The 23,993-nt window shown below is 36.5% G+C and overlaps 1 protein-coding gene across 4 annotated transcripts in view; it reads left to right on the top strand.

Annotated features, from left to right (window-relative positions):
* Positions 1-23,993, top strand: part of NT5C2 (5'-nucleotidase, cytosolic II) — a 134,816-nt gene that overhangs the window by 59,977 nt on the left and 50,846 nt on the right. The window contains exon 1 of one of the 4 annotated variants that reach the window (XM_032423220.1): positions 14,495-15,517. The exons of the other annotated variants lie outside the window; for them this stretch is intronic. Coding sequence (XP_032279111.1) covers positions 15,504-15,517 — 14 coding nt within the window. The 5' untranslated portion in view covers positions 14,495-15,503. Of the gene's footprint in view, positions 1-14,494; positions 15,518-23,993 lie in introns of those variants that run through there. 4 annotated transcript variants of the gene reach the window in all.

Below are 23,993 nucleotides of genomic sequence, written 5' to 3'. Positions count from 1 at the left end.
ACCCAGTCACCCCTGTTAGTTAAAAATTTTTAATAGAAACCATTTAAAAGGAAATTATCTTAGTTTTATAGTTAAGTCCATTTGTAGAATATTCTGTTTCTGGGGCTTTTTATTAAAGACATTTATTGGAGTTGGTAATTTATCATTGGTTACTATGATGATCACTTGTCATAAACTACATTGTATGTGATGCTTTAGAATTCCCTTTTTAGAAGAAGCTAAATATTTTTAGTTAAGTAAATAAACGTCTAACTTCCGGCTTTTTTCTTGCCAATATTAGTCTTTTAAAAATGATGGTCATGAGTCATTAAGAAACTGGTTTTCAGAAGGTATGACTGTTGATCTTCTTCCATTTCCTTATTATGGTTGTTGAGTCTTCTAGGCTGAGGATAATCATCGGGCCAAACCCTTCATTGGAATAGTTTTGCTGTATGGTCAGAAGATAGGCTGAGCTGCTCAGGTGTTACAGTGGCTTGAAGGAGGCAAGTTAGACAATTATCTCCTAAATAGTTTCTTGTTTAACACCTAGAATCTGACAGTGATCAAAATAGATCAGAATTTGTATCTACCATATCCAACAATGGAACAATTAGATTTTTCATCTGCTCTCCATGTTTGTACCCAGGATGCTGAAGTCAGGTATTTGTTTTTTTCCTTTATTTTGATGATTATAGTGTAGAAGAATTTCTGTAAGTGAATTGGTTCTTTCTTTATGAATGCAGCTTATGAATTCAGCAGTGGTTTTTATCATGTTGAACTGAAATTTGATAAGTAATTGGGCTTGTGAATTTTTGGTTAAGCAGTCTCTTGCCTTATTTTAAAAGACATTGCAATCACTTTGTCTTTGAAGTTCTTTATATATTTACCCCACCCAAAATTTTTAATTGAAATTTACACTTCCAAAGCCATACCAGTGGTTATTTAAACTTGTTGAATAATAGTTTCTTCTCTAATCAGAGTTTTAAATTATATATGTTTAAAGTTAATAAAAAGGAACTGTAGTACCTGTAGCTTGGCACACTGATAGAATTAAAAGTGGTTATGATTCTTTTTTTTAAATTTCAAATAAAAAACAGGTATTAGGTTTTATACAGAGAGAGACTGCCAGGTTGATAAATTTTAATTTCTTTGTCACTTAACTACTTACGGATATCACATGAATGTCATTCAGGTTTTTAGTTGTGTCATTGATTAAGCTGAATTAACCTGTCATTTTAGTTTGGATTCTCATACTCAAATGGATAAGTTAAGGGGTGCCTGGGTGGCTCAGTTGGTTAAGCGACTGCCTTCCGCTCAGGTCATGATCCTGGAGTCCCGGGATCAAGTTCCGCATCGGGTTCCCTGTTCAGCAGGGAGTCTGCTTCTCCCTCTGGCCCTCCCCCTTCTCATACTCTCTCTCTCATTCTCTCTCTCAAATAAATAAAATAAAATCTTTAAAAAAAAAAATAAGATTTCAGTAACCATCTTACAAATTCAAAATCACATGGAAAATATAGGTCCTCGGGAATGTCAAGGAGCTGTGTTCCTTAAATAATCTACAGATGGCATATATCTTGTCAGAATAAGAAGAGTGAGGTAGAGTTATCAGAACTGTTAAACTTTTTTTCCTATTATATCATTCTAATGTTTTGATTAGTATTTCACATTCCTAAGGAATGACAAATGAAGATTCAGGGGCTGGTAAGGTTTTTTTTTAGCCTATTTATTTTGCCTAAAACATTAGATCTATAGAATACTATTCAATAATAAAAAGGTTTGAACTATCGATACAACTTTGCTATATCAAGAAAATTATGCTTAGTTAATAAAGCCAATCTCAAAAGGTTGCCCAGTATATGATTCCATCTCTATAACATTCTTGAAATGAGAAAATTCTGGAGATTGAGAGCAGAGTAATGGTGGCAGGGGTTTAGGGATTGGGGTGGGTGCAGGGTGGTGGGCATAGCTGTAAAACAATGGCACAAGGAATCCTTGTGATTGGAACTGTTTTGTGTCTTGACTCTAGTGATGGTTACACAAAGGCTCTACATACATGAAAGCTTGTAAAACTGGTGAAATCTGAATAAAGTTGGTGAATTGTGTCAATATCAATTCCCTGGTTGTGATAATGTACTATATTTATGCAGGATATTTTCATTGGGGGAAACTAGGTGAACGGTAAGGGGGAATCTTTCTGTATTATTTCTTACTACTGATATGAATCTGTAATTATTTCACTATAAAAAGTTAAAAAATTCAGTCACATGCCTTTTTTTTTACATCATAGGTATTCTTTGTGTCTTCTAGATATAAGTGCTTTTCATAATGTGTGGTGATACAAATTTATGGAATACAAATTCTCTAAACTTTATTGTTCAGAAGAAGATAGTGGCTCCTAAAACATTCTGTTTGTTTCTCTGCCACCATTCCCTATATGCTTCTTCCAAAAACCTGCCTTAAAGTAAAATAGAAAAGGGGTGGTGGTGACAAGGGAGAGAGAGGAGAGATAGCAGATCTTTGATTTAATGAAATCGTGTAATAAACACAGTTTGAGGAAATGTTACTCATATTTAGATAGCATATTTCACCTTCAAAGACTCTTTGTGTAGAGCTTCTTTTATTCAAAGTAATGTCTGAGAGATAGATTCATCCATATTTTTGTGTGTATCAGTAATTTGTTCTTTTTTATTACTATGTGGCATTCTGTGGTATCAGCATACCACAATTTTTTCATCCATTTTCTGTTTATGAACCTTTGGGCTTTTTTCAGTTTTTAGCTATTAAGTATAAGGCTGCTACAGACAGAAAATATTTGTAAGTCACCCATCTGATAAAAGACTTGTATCCAGAATGTATAAAGAAGTTTAAATTCAGCCCAATGAAGAAATGGGCAAAAGACTGATTCTTCACTACACAGGGTATATGGATGGCATAAAAACACATGTGTAACATCAGTAGCCATTAGAGAAGTGCCTTAAAACTACAGTGCATATGCCTATTACAGTGGTTAAAATAAAACAATACTTGATATTATCAAGGATATGGAGCAACTAGAACTCTCATACGCTGGTAGAAAGACAAAATGGTATAGCCATTCTGCAGAAACAGTTTGGTAGTTTATTATGAAGTCAGAGACACTTAGCATGTGACCCAAAATCTTACTTCTAGATGTTTGCCCTAGATAAATGAAAACTTATGTTCACACAAAAAACTACATGAGTAATGTTTATACTATTTCTATTTATAATTGCTTCAAACTAGAAACAACCCAATTATCCTTCAACAGTAAAATGCAGTATACCTACCGTGAAATATAACTCAGGAAGGGGCGCCTGGGTGGCTCAGTTGTTAAGTGTCTGCCTTCAGCTCATGTCATGATCCCAGGGTCCTGGGATCGAGCCCCGCATCGGGCTCCCTGCTCAGTGTGAAGCCTGCTTTCTCCCTCTCCCACTCCCCCTGCTTGTGTTCCCTCTCTCACTGTGTCTCTCTCTGTCAAATAAATAAATAAAATCTTAAAAAAATATATATAACTCAGGAAAAAGGAACAGACTATTGATGACACAGCAACCTGGATGACTCTCAAGGACATAATGCTGAGTCTAAGAAGCCAGTCTTGGGATGCCTGGGTGGCTCAGTCGATTAAGCGTCTGCCTTCGACCCAGGTCATGATCCCAGGGTCCTGGGATTGAGTCCCGCATCGGGCTCCTTGCTCAGCGGGGAATCTGCTTCTCCCTCTCCCTCTGTCCCTTCCTCTGCTTGTGTTCTCTCTCTGACAAATAAATAATATCTTAAAAAAAAAAAAAGACAAAAAAAGAAGGCAGTCTCAAAAGGTTGCATACTGTTGGAGTATATTACATTCTCAAAGACAAAACTATATAGTGATGGAGAACTGATCAGTAGGTTCTAGGAGTTGCCAGAGGAGGGGAAGTGTGTTTTTTGGGCTGATGGAACTGTTTTGATTTCAGATTGTGGTGGTTCTTACATGAATCTGTAAATGTATTAAACTTCATAGACACATACACCCCAAAAGTTCAATTTTATTGTATTTTAATTTGGGGAAAAAGAATAATGCTGCTATATACATTCTTGAACATGTCTTTGGTGGATATATGCACTCTTTGCTCTTGGTTTCTACCAAGAATGGAATTGCTAGGCCATAGGTTTATTGTTTAGTTTTAGTAGATACTGAAAAATAATTTTAGTTTTAGTTTTAGTTTATGTTTAGTTTTAGTAGATACTGAAAAATAATTTTCCCAAGTGATTGTTCTGATTTACAGTTCTACCTATAGTGCATGAGAGCAGTGTCACCAATGCTGTAATATTAATGTTTTGGATTGTATGTTTAATTTACAAGTTACTCTGGTGGATATGTAATGCATCTCATTTTGATTTTAATGTGTATTTTTCTGAAGAATAATTAGGTTAATACCTCTTCATATATTAACTAGCCATTTGGATATCGTCTTTTGTGACGTGCTTATTTAAGTCATTTGCTAATTTGATTGTCTTCTTACTTGTCTTTATATATATTCTTTTTTTTTTTTTAAGATTTTTTATTTATTTGAGAGAGAGAGAATGAGAGAGAGAGCACATGAGAGGGGGGAGGGTCAGAGGGAGAAGCAGACTCCCCGCTGAGCAGGGAGCCCGATGCGGGACTCGATCCAGGGATTCCAGGATCATGACCTGAGCCGAAGGCAGTCGCTTAACCAACTGAGCCACCCAGGCGCCCATATATATTCTTTTTTAAAAACCCAGCTTTTTAAAGCTTATGTTATAATTCATATAACATAAAGTGTTATGTTATATGTATTAACATATAACATATAACATAACATATGTATATGTTAACATAACATAGAGTATACAATTCAGTGGTTTTTTTGTTTTTAAGATTTTACTTATTTATTTAACAGAGAGAGAGTGAGAGAGCACAAGCTGGGGGAACAGCAGAGGGAGAGGGAGAAGCAGGCTCCCCACTGAGCAGGGAGCCCGACATGGGGCTCGATCCCAAGACCCTGGGATCATGACCTGAGCCGAAGGCAAATGCCTAACTGAGCCACCTAGGCGCCCCTACAATTCACTGGGTTTTAGTATATTGATAGAGTGGTATAATAACCATCACCACTGTCTAATTCCAGAACATTTTCATCACCCCAGAAAGAAACCCTGTACTCATTATTACTCACTCCCCATTCTCTTCTCTCTCCAACCCCTGGCAACCCTGTCTCTATGGAATTGCCTATTCTGGACATTTCATGTAAATGGAATCATACAGTGTGTGGTCCTCTTGTGTCTAGCTTCTTTTACTTAGTATAACATTTTCAAGGTTCATCCTTGTTGTAGCATGTATCAGTACTTCATTCCTTTTTATTGCTAAATAATATTCCATTGTACGGATATATCACATTTTGTTTCCTTAGTGGACATTTGGGTTGTTTCTGTTTTTTGGCTTTTATGAATAATGCTGCTGTGAACATTTGTATATGTTTTTGTACATACTTTGTAGACATGAGATATTTGTGATTTTTCCAGTTTTTGTCTGGCCTTTTATTCTCTATAATCTTTTGATGAACAGATGTTCTTAACTCTAAAAATGTAATTTTTTATTGAGATAAAATTCACATACCATAAAATTTACACTTGTATACAACTCATTGGTTTTGGTATATCCACAAAATTGTGCAGTCATCACCACTAATTCCAGAACATTTTCATCAATCCAAAAAGGAATCCCTTACCCACTAAAAATAACTCTTCATTCCTTCCTCCTTCAGCCCTTGGTAACCACTAATCTACTTTCTGTCTGTATGGAATTGACTGTTCTGTACATTTCATATAAATGGAATCATATATGGTATTTTTTGTATCTGGCTTTTTCACTTAATATAATGTCTTCAAGATTCATCCATGTGCTGCGTGACTCGATACTTAATTCCTTTAATGGCTGAGTAATATTCCATTATATGGATATATACCACATTTTGTTTATTCATCTGTTGCTTAGTATTTGGATTGTTTCCATCTTTTGGTTGTTATGAATAATGCTACTATGACCATGGTGTTGTACAAGTTTTGCATGGACATGTTTTCAGTTTTTTAGGCTATATATCTAGCAGTGGGATTGGCTGGATCATGTGGTAACTTTATGTTTAACTTATTTTGAAGAATTGTCAAACTGTTTTCCCATGTACGTGCATCATTTTACATTCCTGCCAGCAGTTGATGAGGGTTCTAATTTCTCCACATCCTCACAGTAACACTTGTTATTTGTTATTTTTAAGAGCTGTCTTAGCATATGCAAGTAGTGGCATCTCATTGTGATTTTGATTTCCATTTTCCTTATGATTAATGATGTTGAGCAATTTTTAATGTTTTTGTCATTTGCTTATCTTCTTTTGAGAAATGTCTATTCAGATCTTTTGGCCATTTCTTAGTTGTTTTTTTTTAAATTGTTGAGTTGTATAAGCTCTTTATATATTCTAGATACCAAACCTATGTCTGCTACACGATTTTCAAGTATTTTCTCCCATTCTGTGGATTGTCTTTTCACTTTCCTGGTAGTGTCATTTGAAGCACAATTTTTTTTTTTTAATATTGATGAAGTCCAGGGGCGCCTGGGTGGCTCAGTCATTAAGCGTCTGCCTTCAGCTCAGGTCATGATCCCAGAGTCCTGAGATCGAGCCCCACATTGGGCTCCCTGCTCAACCGGGAGCCTGCTTCTCCCTCTCCCACTCCCCCTGCTTGGGTTCCCTCTCTCGCTGTGTCTGTCTCTGTCAAATAAATAAATAAAATCTTTAAAAAAAATTGATGAGGTCCAGTTTATCTATTTTTTGTTGCTTGTGCTTTTAGTGTTATATTTAAGAACCATTGCTTAATCTTAAGTCACAGAGATTTACGCTTAATGTTTTCTTTTGAGAGTTTTATAGTTTTTTTAAATTTATTATTATTATTTTTTTAAGATTTTATTTATTTGACAGAGAGAGAGAGGGAGAGAGCAAGCACAAGCAGGGAGAGCGGCGGGCAGGGGAGAAGCAGACTCCCCGCTGAGCAAGGAGCCTGACGTGGGGCTTGATCCCACGACCCTGAGATCATGACCAAAGCCAAAGGCAACCATCTAACTGACTGAGCCACCCAGGTGCCCGAAAAGTTTTATAGTTTTATGTTTTATATTTAGGTTTTTGATCCATTTTGATCCAATTTTTTTATATGGTACAAGATGGGGGTCCAAAATCATTCTTTTGCATGTGAATATCCAGTTATTCTGGCACTATTTATTGAAAAGACTATTCTTTCCACATTAAATGATCTTGATACCCTTGTCAAAAATCAGTTGGTCATAGATGTGTATGTTTATTTCTGGACTCCCAGTTTTATCCTGTTGATCTAATTGTCTTTCCTCAGGTCAGTACTACACAGTATTGTTATGACTTTGTGTTGAGTTTTGAAATGATGATGTGAGTCCTTTGGGTTTGTTCTTCCTTTTCAAGATTGTTTTGGCTATTCTGTGGTCCACCTATGTACATAAGAATTTTAGGATTATCTTGTTAATTTCTATAAAAAAGCCAACTGGGATTTTGATAGGGATTATATTGAATCTGTATATTAATTTGAGGAGTATTGCCATCTCAGCAATATTAAGTCTTCTGATTGATGCATATTGGATATCTTTCCATTTATTTAGATCTTCTTTAATCACTTTCAACAGTAATTTGTAGTTTTCAGTGCATAAATCTATTTTTTTTGTTACATTTATTCCTAAGTATTTTATGATTTCAGGTGCTATAGTAAATGGAATTGTTTTCTTAATTTTGTTTTTGGATTATTCTTTGCTAGTTTATGGAAATATGACTGGTTTTTATATACAGATTTTGTATTCTTCAACTTGGTTTATTGCCTCTAATAGTTTTATGGATTCTTTAGTGATTCTATATATAAGATCATGTCATCTGCAAATAAGAATAGTTTTACTTCTTTACCAGTTTGGAGGCCTTTTTTCTTGCCTGATTCTGGCTAGAATGTCCAGTACAGTGCTGAATAGAACTGGTGAGAGCAGACATCCTTTTCTTTCTTTCTTTTTTTTTTTTAAAGGATTTTGCATATTTTATTTTATTTTTTAAAAATTTAAGTTCAATTATTTAACATATAATGTATTACTTGTTTCAGGGGTACAGGTCTGTGATTCATCAGTCTTAAGTAATACCCAGTGCTCATTACAACACATACCCTCCCCAGTGTCCATCACCCAGTTACCCATCTCCCCACCCACCTCCCCTCCAGCAACCCTGTTTGTTTCCTAAGATTAAGAGTCTCTTATGGTGTGTCTCCCTCTCTGGTTTCATCTTTTTTTTTTTTTAATTTATTTATTTGACAGAGAGAGACATAGTGGGAAAGGGAACACAAGTAGGGGGAGGGGCAGAGGGAGAAGCAGACTCCCTGCTGAGCTGGGAGCCCGATGGAGGGCTGATCCCAGGCCCCTGGGATCATGAGCTGAACCGAAGGCAGCCGCTCAACAACTGAGCCACCCAGGCGCCCCTCTGGTTTCGTCTTTTCATTTTTTCCTCTCTTCCCCTATGATCCTCTGTTTGTTTCTTAAATTCCACATATGAGTGAAATAATATGATAATTGTCTTTCTCTGATTGACATATTTCGCTTAGCATAATACCCTCTAGTTCCATCCACGTCATTGCAAATAGCAAGGTTTCATTTTTTTGATGACTGCATAATAATATTCTATTGTATATATATTTACCACATCTTCTTTATCCATTCATCTGTGGACATCTAGGCTCTTTCCATAGTTTGGCTATTGTGGACATTGCTGCTATAAACATTGGGGTGCAGGTGCCCCTTCAGATCACTACATTTGTATATTTGGGGTAAATAGCCAGTAGTGCAATTGCTCGGTCACAGACCTCCTTTTCTTTTGCCTCACCTTAAGAAGAAATCTTACAGTCTTTTATCATTAAGTATGATGTTAGCTGCAGGTTTTTCATAGCTGTCCTTCATTAGGTTGTGGAAGTTCCTTTTTATTGTTTGAGATTTCTTTCTGTTCCTAGTTTGTCAAATGTCTTTATCATGAAAGGGTGTTGGATTTTGTCACATGCCTTTTTGTGTCTATCGAAATGATCATGTAATTTTGTACTTTGTTGGATTTGGTTTGCTAGTATTTTGTTGAGGATTTTTTGTATCTACATAAAGGATATTGTTCTGTATTTTTCTTTTCTTGTAATGTCCTATCTGGCTTTGGTATCAAGATATAATACTGGCTTGGAGTGCCTGGGTGGCTCAGTTGGTTGAGTATCCGACTCTTGGTCTCAGCTTAGGTCTTGATCTCAGGATCATGAGTTTGAGCCCCATGTTGGGCTCCACGCTGGGCATGGAGCCTACAAAAAAAAAAAGATGTAATACTGGCTTCATAGAATGATATGGGAAGTGCTCCCTCTTCCATTTTTGGGAAGAGGTTGATAAGGATTGTTGTTAATTCTTTAAACATTTGATAGAGTTCACCAGTGAAGCTGTCAGTTTTGTTTTTTTTTTAAGATTTTATTTATTTATTTGACAGAGACACAGCGAGAGAGGGAACACAAGCAGGGGGAGTAGGAGAGGGAGAAGCAGGCCTCCCGCGGAGCAGGAAGCCCGATGCGGGGCTCGATCCCAGGACCCTGGGATCATGACCCGAGCCGAAGGCAGATGCCCAACAACTGAGCCACCGAGGCGCCCCTCAGTTTTCATATTTGTTGGAAGATTTTTTTTATTACTGACTTAATCTCTTATTATTGATCTATTCAGATTTTCTATTTTTTTTTTGAGTCAGTGTTGGTAGTTTGTGTGTTTCTAGGTAATTGTCCATTTCATTTCTGTTACCTATTATGTGGGCATACAATTTTTTATAGTATTCCCCTATATTTGTTTTTATTTCTTTAAGGTCAGTAGTAATTCTCTGCTTTCATTTCTGATTTTAGTAATTTGAGTCTTTTTTTTCTTCATTGTAATAGCCAAATGTTGTTATATAACTTGTTGAAACCAACCTTTGTTTCACTGATTTTTTCCACCAGTGTTTTTCTGTTTTCTTTTGTTTATCTTTGCTCTGATCTTTATTGTTTCCTTCCTTCTGCTTGTTTTGAGTTTAATGTGCTCCTTTCTAATTTCTTAAGGTTTAAGGTTGGGTCATTGCTTTGAGATGTTTCTTCTTCTTCTTCTTTTTTTTTTTTTTTTTAAGATTTATTTACTTATTTTAGAGAGACAGCATGTGTGAACAGGCAGAGGGAGAGAGAGAATCCTCAAGCAGACTCCCCTTTGAGTACAGAGCCTGATGTGGGGCTCAATCCCAGGACCCTGTGATCATGACCTGAACTGAAATCAAGAGCTGGCAGCTTAACTGACTGAGCCACCCAGGTGCCCCTCTTCTTTTTTAATAAATGCATTTTAATGCTATAAATTTACCTATCAGTAAGCTTTTGCTGCATCCCCTAAATTTTGATAGTTTTGTTTTTGTTTTGAGTGATCTCTAAGAATTTTCTGTTTCCTCTTGTGATTTCTTTTTGACCCATTGGTTATTTAGAAATGTGTTGTTGAATTTTCACCTATTTGTGAATGTCCCAGATGCTTTTTGCTGCTGATTTGTGCCTAATTCCATCATATTTGGAGAACATATTTTGTATGATTCAGTCCTCTTAAATTTATTGAGGTTTGGTTTATGGGCTAACATATAGCCTATCTTGTATAATTTTCTATATGTACTTGACAAGAAAGTATGTTCTGCTTATTTTGGGTGGAGTATCATAGAGATGTCTTTTTTTTTTTTTTTAAGATTTTATTTATTTATTTCCAGAGAGAGAGAGTGAGAGAGTGAGAGCACAAGCAGGGGGAGCGGCAGGCAGAGGGAGAAGCAGGCTCCCCGCTGGACAAGGAGCCCAATGCGCGGCTCGACCCCAGGACACTGGGATCATGACCTGAGCTGAAGGCAGACACTTAACTGACTGAGCCACCCATTCGTCCCCACAGAGATGTCTTTACCTTTATTTGTTATTTTCACTGAGTACACATTCTTACACATATTTTTGAAATCATGAGTTCTTCTAATTGCTTCTAATTCCAGTTTCTCCCAAGAAGGTTCCTTCTTGTTTACTTTCATTCCATGAAATTATCTGTTGTTCTGTAGCAAGAACCCTGGCTCTTCACAACATCAACATATTTACTCATTTGCTCAATCTAATAATACATCTACAGTTGTTTCTTAATTGCTTTGCTCATACCATAACAAACTTTTAAATAGTTCAGGATTTGTTTGCAGTACTTCTCCTTTCTTACTTACCCTACCAGTGACTAATGGTATATAATCAAATGCTGTTTTTTGTTTTTTTGTTTTAAGTTATTTGGATTAATTATTTCCTGCTGTTCTTCTATACAGTGTGGTTAGGGTAGTTGTATGCAGTATAATTAGGTTCATTTGTTAGTTTGTTTTTCAGTTGTGTTTTTTTTTAAGATTTTATTTATTTATTTGACAGAGACATCGCGAGAGAGGGAACACAAGCAGGGGGAGTGGGAGAGGGAGAAGCAGACTTCCCGCCGAGCAGGGAGCCTGATGCAGGGCTCCATCCCAGGACCCTGGGATCATGACCCAAGCCTAAGGCAGACACTTAATAACTGAACCACCCAGGCGCCCCTGTTGTTTTTGTTTTTGTTTTTTTCTTTCCATCTTACTGATTTAATTGTATTATCATTTAATATAATATATATTATTACCTCATAATACATCCTGTTTCATCACATTATATCTGTTATTAAAGTTAAAATTATGCAAAAGGCGGGGCGCCTGGGTGGCTCAGTTGTTAAGCGTCTGCCTTTAGCTCAGGTCATGGTCCCAGAGTGCTGGGATCGGCCCCGCATCGAGCCCCGCATTGGGCTCCCTGCTCCGCGGGGAGCCTGCTTCTCCCTTTCCCACTCCCCCTGCTTGTGTTCCCTCTCTTGCTGTCTCTCTCTGTCAAATAAATAAATAAAATCTTAAAAAAAAAATTATGCAAAAGGCATATCAAAAGTGTCACTTTCATACATACTCCTTCTCAAGTTGGAGACTAATAAACTTTGGATTTGTTTTATTTATCTTGCTTGGGATTCATTTGAGTTCTTGATACTATGCTTGTCTTTAATTGGTTTCCTAAATTCTCAGTCATTATCTTTTCATATATTGTCCCTACTCTATTGTCTTTATCCTCTCCTTCTGAATTCTGATAAACATATGTTAGACGTTAGCACTGTGTCCTCTCTTCTCTCATTCTTTCTCTTGTATTTTCCGTCCTTTTTTCTCTCCGTGTTACATTCTGGAAGGTATTTCAGACCTACCTTTTAGTTTACTAATTCTCTTTTTACTTGGGTCAGAGTTTCATTTTGGAATCTTTTATCAAATATGCTGTGTTACTTTTTATAGTTTCCAGTTATATAGGAAACATTTAAATCTTAAAGAACTTTGGTTTAGTACATCCTGGCTCTATTTCCAACTCCCTCCTTTCAAGGCTTTTTAAAAGAGAATTTTAATTGTTAATGCATCTATTCAGAAGGTAAACCATTTCAGTTCAATATGATAATCCCAAATTTTAATCTCTTAATTATTTTTTAACAGTGTTTAAAAATATTTAGGTGACATCCAAGTAAATTCTTACTGTATAATATTCAGGAGTACAGAAATACAGACTGAAATGTCTGTTCAGTCCCTCTTCATTTACCTTTTCACCCTCACTCCTCTCTCTTAGGTGATTAGTAGTTTGGAGATCATCTTTATAGTCCCTTCTCAATACATTTTATTTATTTATTATTTATTTATTTAGATACTTCCTCAACTCTGTATTTCATTAACTCTGAACTGAGTCTGATGTATGAAAAAACTATGTGTTTTCATACATCATAATGTCTGCTATGCTGCTCTTCATTCATAGTTACTCTTCTGTTGAAATGTTATCCACTCACTCTTTTCCTTTTAGCCTGATTAATACCTGCTAATCCTTTAGCATGGTGGTTAAGAGCCTGGGCCTTAGGTTAGCATTTTGCATTATTCCATTTAATTTCGTTTTCTTCTTCTTTTTTTTTTTTTTTTAGGATTTATTTATCTGAGAGAGAGCAGGAGAGAGAGAGAGCAGGGGGAGGGGCAAAGAGAGAGGGAGAAGCAGACTCCCTGTTGAGCAGGGAGATGGTCCTGAGGCTCCATCCCAGGACCCTGGGATCATGACCTGAGCTGAAGGCAGAGGCTTAACTGACTGAGCCACCCAGGTGCCCCGCACATTGTCAGTTTAAAAAAACAACTTGGGCATTTTGCCCTTCAGTAAGACTCAGCTAAGAGAATATAGATGCATCTCTCTGTTGTACATATCTCTAATACTATAATTACACACTGTTTTTAAGCTTTGTGAGTGGGTCTCCTCCATTAGACTTCGAACTCCTTAAAATCAAGGACTGCCATGTTCATCTTTGTATTATAGGTACCAGGCACATAGAGATTCAGTGAATATTTCTTGACTATATGAATGGAGTTTGAAAGATCTAATCATCTCAGTGCTTTATCATTTGCATAGGAAGCTCATGTAAATGTGTATACCCTTTGTTCAAGTGAGAACTGTTTTCCTTTCTCTTTGCAAGTAGTAAAGCCTTAAACTAGTAATTACATTTATTTCCACCACACAGCCACATACTGAAAATCCCGGGAAGCCATGGGAAATTGGCAGTTTTAAGCATTATTTTTCCATATTGTTTGTATTCTGTATTTATGGAATTTGGGTTGAGGAGAGTCTGTGAAAGTCCTTCATCTTCATGTACAATTTGAGAACGGGATTTTTATTTATTTATTTTTTTTCTATTTTTAAAGATTTTTATTTATATTTGACAGAGAGAGACACAGCGAGAGAGGGAACACAAGCAGGGGGAGTGGGAGAGGGAGAAGCAGGCTTCCCGCAGAGCAGAGAACCTGATGCGGGGCTCGATCCCAGGACCCTGGGATCATGACCTGAGCCGAAGGCAGATGCTTAACGACTGAGCCACCCAGGCACCCCGAGAACGGGATTTTTAAAAAAGTATTTCCCAAGAGATGTTTTGGTGAGATAATGCTTGAAAAGCAACCTAGTTGCTTTCCTGTACCCCCACATCTGAAGTTATAATAGTTCTTTGAGTACTCAAAAATGACAGACAACAACCCTACCAGATGTTACCTGTCTTCTGTAGATAAAAAATATGAGGTTTAGGGTAAGTAACTTATTCAAGGTTCCAGAGCCAGAAAGTGGAGAAGCTAGAATATAAACCTAGTTGCTCCAGGGCTCATTCTCCTTCCATTATACAGTACTGCTTTTCTAAATAAACTGAAAATAATTCTAGCTTGAAATTTATAGTATTTAGATAGTGCTTTATCTAAAAAAATTTTTTTATTCAAGTATACTTAACGTACAGTGTTATTTTTGTTTCAGATATACTGCTTTTAGTTATGGTAACTACACATTTTAATAGCTAATAGAAACATTATTAGTAAAATATTTAGGTGATATTTAAAGAGAGAATTTTTTTAATTCAAAGTTTTAATTCGTGTAGTATTTCTTTAAGGTATGTATATTTTTAATTTGAATCACCATTAGCAGGATATACTTGTCATTTCAGTGTTCTTAGACTTTAGCACACTTGTTTATTTTTCCCCTTGTTGCATAATCCCTATACATTATATTGGTCAGGAGGTAGGAATGTTGCAGATGTTTTTCTTTCAAACTTCCAACTTGCTTTGAGATTTGGAATTAACCTTTAGAATGTTCTGGATTTATCCCGCATATGCCAGAGATCTGTAAATTTCTGTCCACATGAGCTGAAATTTTCAGGCAATTGAGTAAAATATTTGTGAACACAGATGTTTTCTTTAAAAGCAGTTAATGATCAGAAAAAAAGACCTCAGTGTGGAAATACTTTATGTTCCTCCTGTAATATGATCGGTATATAAATATTTCCTTCTTCTGTAGTTCACATTGTTCATTTTCTAAGGGAGGAAATAACTAAATTGAGAATTAAAACATAGTATTATTTATCCTGTTGATTTTTTTTTTCCCCCTCTCCCAGAGTAAACTAAAAATGATTTGGACTGACTAGGGCCGCTCCATTCTGTGAAACTCACATTGTTTGCGTACTGTTGGCAGGCCTCATTAGGGGGTAAATTTGCTTTTTCTGTGTGTTTGCCAGTAACGATTCCTGTCTCTTAGGGGAACTTGCCATTTGGATTGTCGCCTTTCTAAACTGGCCAGTCTTAAACATTTCAGACCATTAGTTATTTTTTCTACCCTCTAGTTTTTTTCTATTATTCTTAGGTTTTCAAGTATTTAAAGCTGAGGTTATTGGTCACTGAGATATTGCCTGGTTAGGGTTCGGCATTGTGCCCGAATTTGTTGGGCCTCTCAGGGCCTGAGTTCTCTGTGCTTTAACAAATGAGCTACAGTTCTCAAGAGATCAGTGAAGCTTGTTTGTTGATCCTGTATTCTCATCCAGAGGAAGTAGATCTTTGAGAATGTCTAAGGAAGGGTGAGTTTATTATTCTTTTTCCTTCGTTTTTCTCAGCAAAGAGATGTTCTAGTCATCTGTGAATTGGAAGATTAATAAGCAGTTTTACCAGTCCAACAGGGAAAGTAGAAGGAGAGATTAAAAGAAATTTAGCTGAAAGCTTACATTGTTAATGTTTTATATGTAATCTACTGTAAAGTTACTATTGCTGTTTTGAAAGACAGCATTGAGGATGGATACTCCTAGTAGAAATTTAGTGAGCTTTAAGTACCCTGTTTACTCTGTGGTAAACTCATTTTGTTTTTCTGTAGAAAGTATTTATGAAGATTGGAAACAAACAGTGGTGTCTTACCAAAGAATTTTACATAGAAATGAGTGAAATTAAAAACTCAGAGGCATTTTCAAATAATTTGTACCTTTGGAAAATGGTGTGAAAGATTGAGTGAAAAGCAGCTTGTGATTTTGTTTCTTTCTGGGAAGTGTAAGCAAAAAGTAATTTTGAGTAGAATCCACTATTCTTTTTACTTGGCAATATAAAATAGTTTTGTGTTAAGATTTTTATTGTCCTTTTTTTTTTTAATTATTGTCTCTTATACCTGAGTCTGGATTGTTACGGAAATTCTTTTTGTTACCACTCTAATAGGTGACATGAAGTTTAATGATTGCATACTATTTCATTCCTAACCTTCAAGCATAACTAGACCTGGTTAATTTCAGAGAGACATTCCCTTTGATTAAGTAGGACATAGATCTAAAAAAAATTTTTCAAAAATCAGTAAAATTTTAATTTTGATTTTCTGGAAGCTCTTAATTCTTTTTCTAATTCTTGGTTCTATTAGAAATTTTGAAGTAGTTTCAGAGCCCCATTTTTATAATTTCTTTTAATCTAATTATTGATTGTGAGCAAGACAAAATTGGCCCATTTTCCTGCTATTTTAAACCTCATTATTGAATAAAGAGAACAACCATGGGCATAATAATTCTGTATTATTTTTAGACCTCTCATGTTATCACTAGAATTTTGAACTTTCTTAAATGTAAAAATTATGAAAGGACTGCCTCTTCAGGGTTTGTATTTTTTCGTTCCTTTAAGCACTGGCTATAAACCTGTAGTTGTTAAACAATTTTTATGATTAAGATGATCACACACGTTGGTAATATTTGTCAGTCTTGTACACATAATTGTTTTTTTTATTTTTATTTCTTTATTTCTTTTTAAAGATTTTATTTGACAGAGAGCGAGGGAGCACAAGCAGGGGGAGTGGCAGAGTGAGAGGGAGAAGCAGGTGCTGAGCGGGGAGCCTGATGCGGGGCTTGATCCCAGGACCCTGGGACCATGACCTGAGCCAAAGGCAGCTGCTTAACCCACTGAGCCACCCAGGCGCCCCCACATGATTGTTTATAAAGCTGGTTTATAGATTTAAGAACTATATTTCTAGGTGCAGTCAAAATTCTTAGAAAGTAATTAGTGCTAATTTTTCCCCTATGGTAAAGTATGTGTTAGAATTGGTTAATTAGAAAGAGATCTGTATAAACCAAAGGATACCGTAAGGGCTAAGATACTCTTTTAGCTTTATTTCTAGGAGCCACTGGGGCAATTCCCATACTGTCTGAATAGATACATGAACAAGTTCATTTTTTTTTAAGATTTGCTTTTATAATTGCCCATGTATTTATTTTTTAAAAGTAAGCTCTACCCCCAATGTGGGGCTTGAACTCACAACCCTGAGATCGAGAGTTCCACGCTCTACTGACTGAGCCAGCCAGGCACCCCTGAGCAAGTTCAGTTGAGATGCATGGATCATATAAATGAAATCAGTTAGATTTTATTTTCCTTTGCTATCTTTAGAAGTAAATGGATAAATTTTGTACTTTGTATGAAAAGAATTCTAATATTCACAATTTATGTATGTGTGATATTTGGACATGTAGTATAGTCTTTCATTTGATATCTATGAAATCTTTTTCTAATAGTAATAGGAAAAGATTGTTACTACAGTTAAATCACCAAAAATTATACTTGAGTCTTACGTAAACTTATGGTAATGGAGACAGTGTGGTATTAGTGTAAGGATAGACGTATACAGATCATGAAACCTAATAGCAAATTCATAGACCCAAGCATATATAGTCAATTGATTTTTAGCAGTGAGGCCAAGGTAATTCAATGGATGGAACAACTGAACATTCATATAGAAAAAAAAGTGAACCTCGACCTTTACCTCAAACCATATATAAAAAATAACACAAATGGATCCTAGACCTAAATATAAAAGTAAAAAGTAAAGTGTAGGTGAAAATCTTTGTGAACTTGAATTAGCTAAAAATTTCTTAGGTAAAATACATAACATGAAAGTCAAAATTGAGCACTTGTGTTTCATCAAAACAACTACAATAAAAGCAAAACTACTCTGCTATTTGAAAGACACCATTAAGAAAATGAAAAGGCAAGCCACAGACTGGAGAAGATATTTTCAATACATATATATCTAATAAAGGACTTACATCCAAAATGTATGAAGAATTCTCACAGCATAATAATAAGACAAACAAACCCAGTTTAAAAACGGGCAAAAAGGGACGCCTGGGTGGCTCATTCGGGTAAGCATCTGCATTCAGCTCAGGTCATAATCCCAGGGTCTTGGGATCGCGTCCCGCATCCGGCTCCTTGCTCAGCCGGGAGCCTGCTTCTCCCTCTGCCTGCTTCTTCCTCTGCCTACCAATCCCTCTGCTTGTGCTTTCTCTTTCTCTCTCTCACAAATAAATAAAATCTTTAAGAAAAAAGTGGGCAAAAGATTTGAATGGCTATTTCACACAGAAAAAGATATGGCCAATAAGTACTTGAAAAGATGCTCTACATCTTTAGTCATTAGGGAAATATGAATTAAAACCACAATAAGATACCATTGTAGACCCACTAGAATGACTAAAATTAAAAACACAGACTCCAGTGTATTGCTGATGAGAATGCAAAAGAGAAAAGAGTTTGGGTAGTGCTTTTTTTTTTAAGATTTTATTTATTTAAGAGAGAGTGTGAACCGGAGGTGGGGGGTTGGGGGGTGTGTGGAGGAGCAGCGGGAGAGAAAGAATCTTAAGCAGGTTCCACACCCAGTGTGGAGCCCCAGACAGGGCTCAATCTCAGGACCCTGAGATCCTGACCTGAGCTGAAATCAAGAATCTGAGGCTTAACTGACTGTGCCACCCAGGTGCCCATGTTATTGTTGATCCTTATTCAAGGGAATGTACTTGGGGAAGTACAGATGCTTTAGGATATGAGTTTTATCATTTGCTTTTATTTTAAATTCTAGATTTTTTTTTTTTTTAAGATTTCTATTTTAGGGGCACCTGGGTGGCTCAGTTCGTTAAGCGTCTGCCTTCAGCTTAGGTCATGATCCCACGTCGGGCTCCCTGCTCAGTGGGGAGCCTGCTTCTCCCTCTCCCTTTACTGCTCCCCCTGCTTGTGCACGCTCACTTGCTCTCTCTCTGTCAAATAAATAAATAAAATCTTTTAAAAAATTTTCTTTATTTTATATATCTAGAGAGTATGCGCGAGCCAGGGGAGGAGCAGAGGGAGAAGGAGAGAGGTATAGAAGCTGACTCCCTGCTGAGTGCAGAGCCTGTCTGTCTCGGGGCTGGATCCTAGGATCCCTGGGATCATGACCTGAGCTGAAACCAAGAGTTGGAGGCTTAACCAACTGAGCCACCCAGACTCCCCTAAATTCTAGATATTGACCTCTCTTTTCCATTATAGGCACCATCAGTACAATTTTTAAGTTGGCCTAATGATAACATTGGATAATCATACTTTCTTTTCATTTTTATTCCACAAAATTCAGCTTTTGTATTTTGCTGCATTTTATAAATTATCCTCTATACACTGGTACATTGGTCTTTACTTTAAAAATTTGAGGAGAAGGGGTGCCTGGGTGGCTCAGTTGGTTAAGCCTCCAACTCTTGGTTTTGGCTCAGGTCATGGTCTCAGGATCCTGAGATCTAGCCCTGCATTGCAAGGGCTTGTGCTCAGCAGGGAGTCTGCTTGTTGTCCTTCCCTGTCCGTTCCATTCTCGTCCTGTTCCCCCCCTCCCTGAATAAATAAATAAAATCTTTAAAACAATTGTGGAGAAAAAAATGAAAAAGAACTTAGAGGAAAATAGGGAAAAAGGGATTTGAAAAACCTGTATTTAATTAGACCAAGGTTTTAGAACAGTAAATTTATATTCAGAATACTGATATTGTCTTCAGTTTCTCCCTTAATTTGTGTATTCTTCATTTGCTAGCTTTTTCTTTTATTCCCCGCCATCCTGCTCTCATTACTGCAGTTCCTTCATTTGGGAAAGGAGGTGAAAGGAATTTTAATGTCTCTTCCTTAAAGTATGTTTTGAAAGTTTCAGTGGAAAGATAGTATGATCAGTACTCTTAGTATTTTATACACATTTTTAACATTTAAACATCTCTGAAATTGGGCTGCATTTAGCAGTATACCACCTAGAATTAAGTCGAGTTCTTCCAGATAACTGTGTTTCTTTTAGTCACCTAGTGGCAATATTAACCATACTAGTAGTGTAAATTCAGACCATAAACCTACTACATGACTCTTCAGATTCTCAAGGGGAGGTTTTCTCCCTGCCCTAGACTATGTCAGGGCTGAGATGTACAAAGTTGTGTGTTTCTTCTATGTTGCACATTTCTTTCTTCTTTTTCATCATGTTATGGGTAGCCCTGTGATACCCTAGCTTTATGAGGCCCTAAATTTTCTTAGTCATCCCCCCCCTTTTAGTGGCATATAAAATCGGTGAGTTTTACAAGTAATGGCATCTTAAATTTTAGTCATCTTTTATTTTGTTCTGTGTATGCCACCATAGTCACTTCTTTTCACCATAACATTTTTATATTGAATAATTGAGTGAGAAAAGTGAATATTATAATTAATTCATGTTTTACTTTAGAAATGATAATATGCTTATTCAGACTTTTAATTATTTATTAAAAATATTTATTTATTTGAGAGAAATCATGAGCGGGGGAAGGGTGAGAGGGAGAGGGAGAAGCAAACTCCCCACGGAGCATGGAGCCTGACGCCAGGCTCCATGCAGGGCTGGATCCCAGAACCCCAAGATCATGACCTGAGCCAAAGGCGGACGCTTAACCGACTGAGCCACTCAGGTGCCCCTGTTGTTCAGGCTTTTAAAGCACAGGCTGCTGTTCTCTTGGCACAATGTGACAAAATAGATCCCTTCTGAGGGTGTTCCTCAGAGAAAATATTCAGACATATTAGTAAATTATTAGCTGAAGTTTATGAAAACAAAAACTAATGCTACTTAAATCATTTTTTTCTTTTGTAAAATCTAGTCCAGAATGTTTTTGTTGTGTCTGTAGATCCATGATATTTGAACTTCAATTTTTAGGAGTCCATTTCATAAATTAGAAAGTTCTTACCTGTATGTTTTTACATCGCCAAGCATACTTTTTCCTGAAGGACAGGGACATAAAGGCAGAATGAGGCCTTGCAATTATGTTTTTTAAATAACAACTTTACAGAAATATAGTTCACATACCATCCAATTCACTCTTTTAAAGTGTATAATTCAGTGGTTTTAGTATATTCACAGAGTTGTGTAACCAATACCACTGTCTAATTTTAGAACATTTTTACTACCCCCAAAAGGAACCCAGTACTCAGTTAAATATTGTGTCTGCTCTTTACAAGGCCCTATGCTAGGTTTTGGGAAGGCAGTAAATCCTGGCCTCAAAGTTTATAATCCAGTAAAGAATAAGAGAACTACCTGTATGTTTTATGTATGTGACAAAATATACCACAGGCTAAAATAAAGGATTTTGAATATTCAAATCTCTCACATGGATCACAACTCTATAATCTCTTTCATTAAGTAGAAAAGTAATCTGAGACCCAGAGGCATCACTGCAAGTAGTTCTGTGGCACAGCCAGAATAGTTTCTTGAAGAAATCACCTGAGATTGCTGTGTCTTGAAAAATTAGAGATAACTGAGGAGGACATTTTTCAGGTATGGGGAACAGCATAAACAAAGCTTCAGGGCACCTTTAGGAAATAGCAAGTAGTTCATTTTGATTATTAGAGCAAAAGGTGCATGATGTGGAGCAATATGAGATAAAACTGATTTTGGAAAGATGGTGAAAAGCTTTGAACTCCTTGAAGATACAAAAACTTATATAGTTTGGGTAGGTAGTGAGGAATGTCTGAAGGTTAAGTAGGAGAGTGACATGGTTGGAGCTGGGCTTTAGGACAGTGTTTCTCAAACCATCAGTGATGGGGGATCATTTTTTGTTTCTTTGTTTTCATCCCAATCTTTTCAAATCGATGCATTTATAAAATATAGTAAAAATGAATTACTAGGAAAATGAAGAGACATGTAAGTCTGTATATTTTTTTAAGTTTATTTAAGTAATCTCTGCACCCAACATAGGTCTCAAACTCACAACCCCGAGATCAAGAGTTGCATGCTTTTTGGACTGAGCCAGCCAGGCACCCCTGCATTTTTTATTACTACATTCAACAAACATAAAATTTCACAATTGCTATAAAAGTTTCTAAATACTTGCAATTTCTGTATGTATCCTGTCATGGATTAGTGAGGACTGTTCACAGACCAGCATTGGTCTGTGGACCACACACCACACTTTGAGTAGCAGTACTTCAAAACAATCAATTTGGCTATTAGTGTGCAGGCAGAACAATTGGAAGGTGATTGCTGAAGAGTTAATGAGTTAACAAGGACCTGGACAAGTTGGTAGCAGTATGAATTGAATGGAAGATTTGGTTTCCATAGACATTTGGAAATGTATTTATTTTTATTTATTTATTTTTTAAAGATTTTATTTATTTGTGAGAGAGTGAGAGAAAGCATGAGCAGGGGGAGGGGCAGAGGGAGAAGCAGGCTCCTTGCTGAGCACGGAGCCCAAGGATCCCAGGACCCTTGGATTATGCATGACTTGAGCCGAAGGCAGACGCTTAGCTGACTGAGCCACCCTGGTGCCCCCCGACATTTGGAAATTTAAATGAAGGCAGATGAGATGATGTGGATTTGAGGGAGAGGAAACAATATTAAGTAGATTTTAGGGTTGAGTGGTAAAAGGAGAGTGCCAAAAGCAGAAATAGAAACTAGTTTGGGGAGAGAGATACTAAATTAGATTTTCAACAGAAATCCACATTATAGCATATTTTAAGTAAACACACATATATACTCACAAAGAGACATTGTTTGGTTCATAATCTAAATTTATACTCTCGATCTGATCTTGAAAAAGCACTTGTAACTTTTCTTTGATTGCAATAAGCTTTGAGTATATTATTACACAAACCCATAACCAAAACATGCCCAAGAAGATTTTATGCTTGTATCTTTAGTCTCATTTGTTGTTGCAGTAACTGTTGTTGGGCCCTTGGCCAGGAAATTGTGACTCTAGACAGGGGGAGGAGCTAGGGATAAAGTGCACCATCGCCAAAGAAACTCTTCCAAATGGATTTGTGTGGAGCAACAGTGATATCCAATGACAAGTTAAATTAGACACAGAGGTGTTTTCTCCAACAGTCTCAGAAGATACATGCTGTTGAGGGGCTTGGTTCAGACTAAAACAGTCTTTTTGAAGTTAGGTTAAAGTTACACAGAAATAAATTATACTAGGGACTTGAAGAAGAATTTTGTTATGTGACTTCAAGAACTTACTGACTCAGATAGTTTCACATATTGCAGAACGGCAACCAGTGACAGATGAGGTAATGCTGCTTTGAATTATGAGTTAAATCTCAAAACTGCTAAGAGTTTGCTATTAACAAAATTCTAAATTTAGTAAATTCCATGTTCATGTTCCTTAAGTATGAAGATACTAGATCCTTACTCTTAAAGCACATAGTCTTATTTCTTATGGTTAATATCTATATTTCCTTGGATAGAATTTCTTTAAATTTCATGCCTTACTGTGGTGGGATGTGATAGTAAAAGCTGTTAAATTTATCTCTGTCTAAATCTGTGCCTGGTTTTATAGTGCCAGGTTTTATATGTGTTGTTTCCTAAAGATGGTTTCTCTTGTTAATGCTCAAATCTGTATCTTGTAAATGCCTTAATATGTAGGAATTTCTGGCTGATAATTGCATTTTAAGGTTGGATGCTTAGGTCAGTCATGCTTTGTGGAGACTTTGTGCTTTATTTAAAATAAGCTTTGGAAAGTTCATTTCACAGATGTATTCACATTCCGGAAGTGGAGGTCTATAGTAGAGTGTGTTCCACTGGTTAATAATTTAGAAAAGTGACACGAGTAAATTGGCATTGGCCCAGACAGAGTCAAGGCCCTGGGACCAATAGAAATTTTTGAATTCTCCAAGCAGATACAGTCTTTTGTTTTAAATGTATGGTGGGACAGTGAGCCAGTCTTTTAACTGATACAGTGCCTAATATTCTCTTTTGTTGTAACAGTAAAGAATAGTGATTAGTTTGGGGCCAAGAGATTGTTTCTCTTGAAG

Source organism: Phoca vitulina, unplaced genomic scaffold, assembly GCF_004348235.1.
Source record: "Phoca vitulina isolate PV1807 unplaced genomic scaffold, GSC_HSeal_1.0 scaffold28, whole genome shotgun sequence".
NCBI classification, from domain to species: Eukaryota; Metazoa; Chordata; class Mammalia; order Carnivora; family Phocidae; genus Phoca; species Phoca vitulina.
Note: the sequence above shows the minus strand (reverse complement) of the source record. Positions and strands in the feature narration are given on the sequence as shown.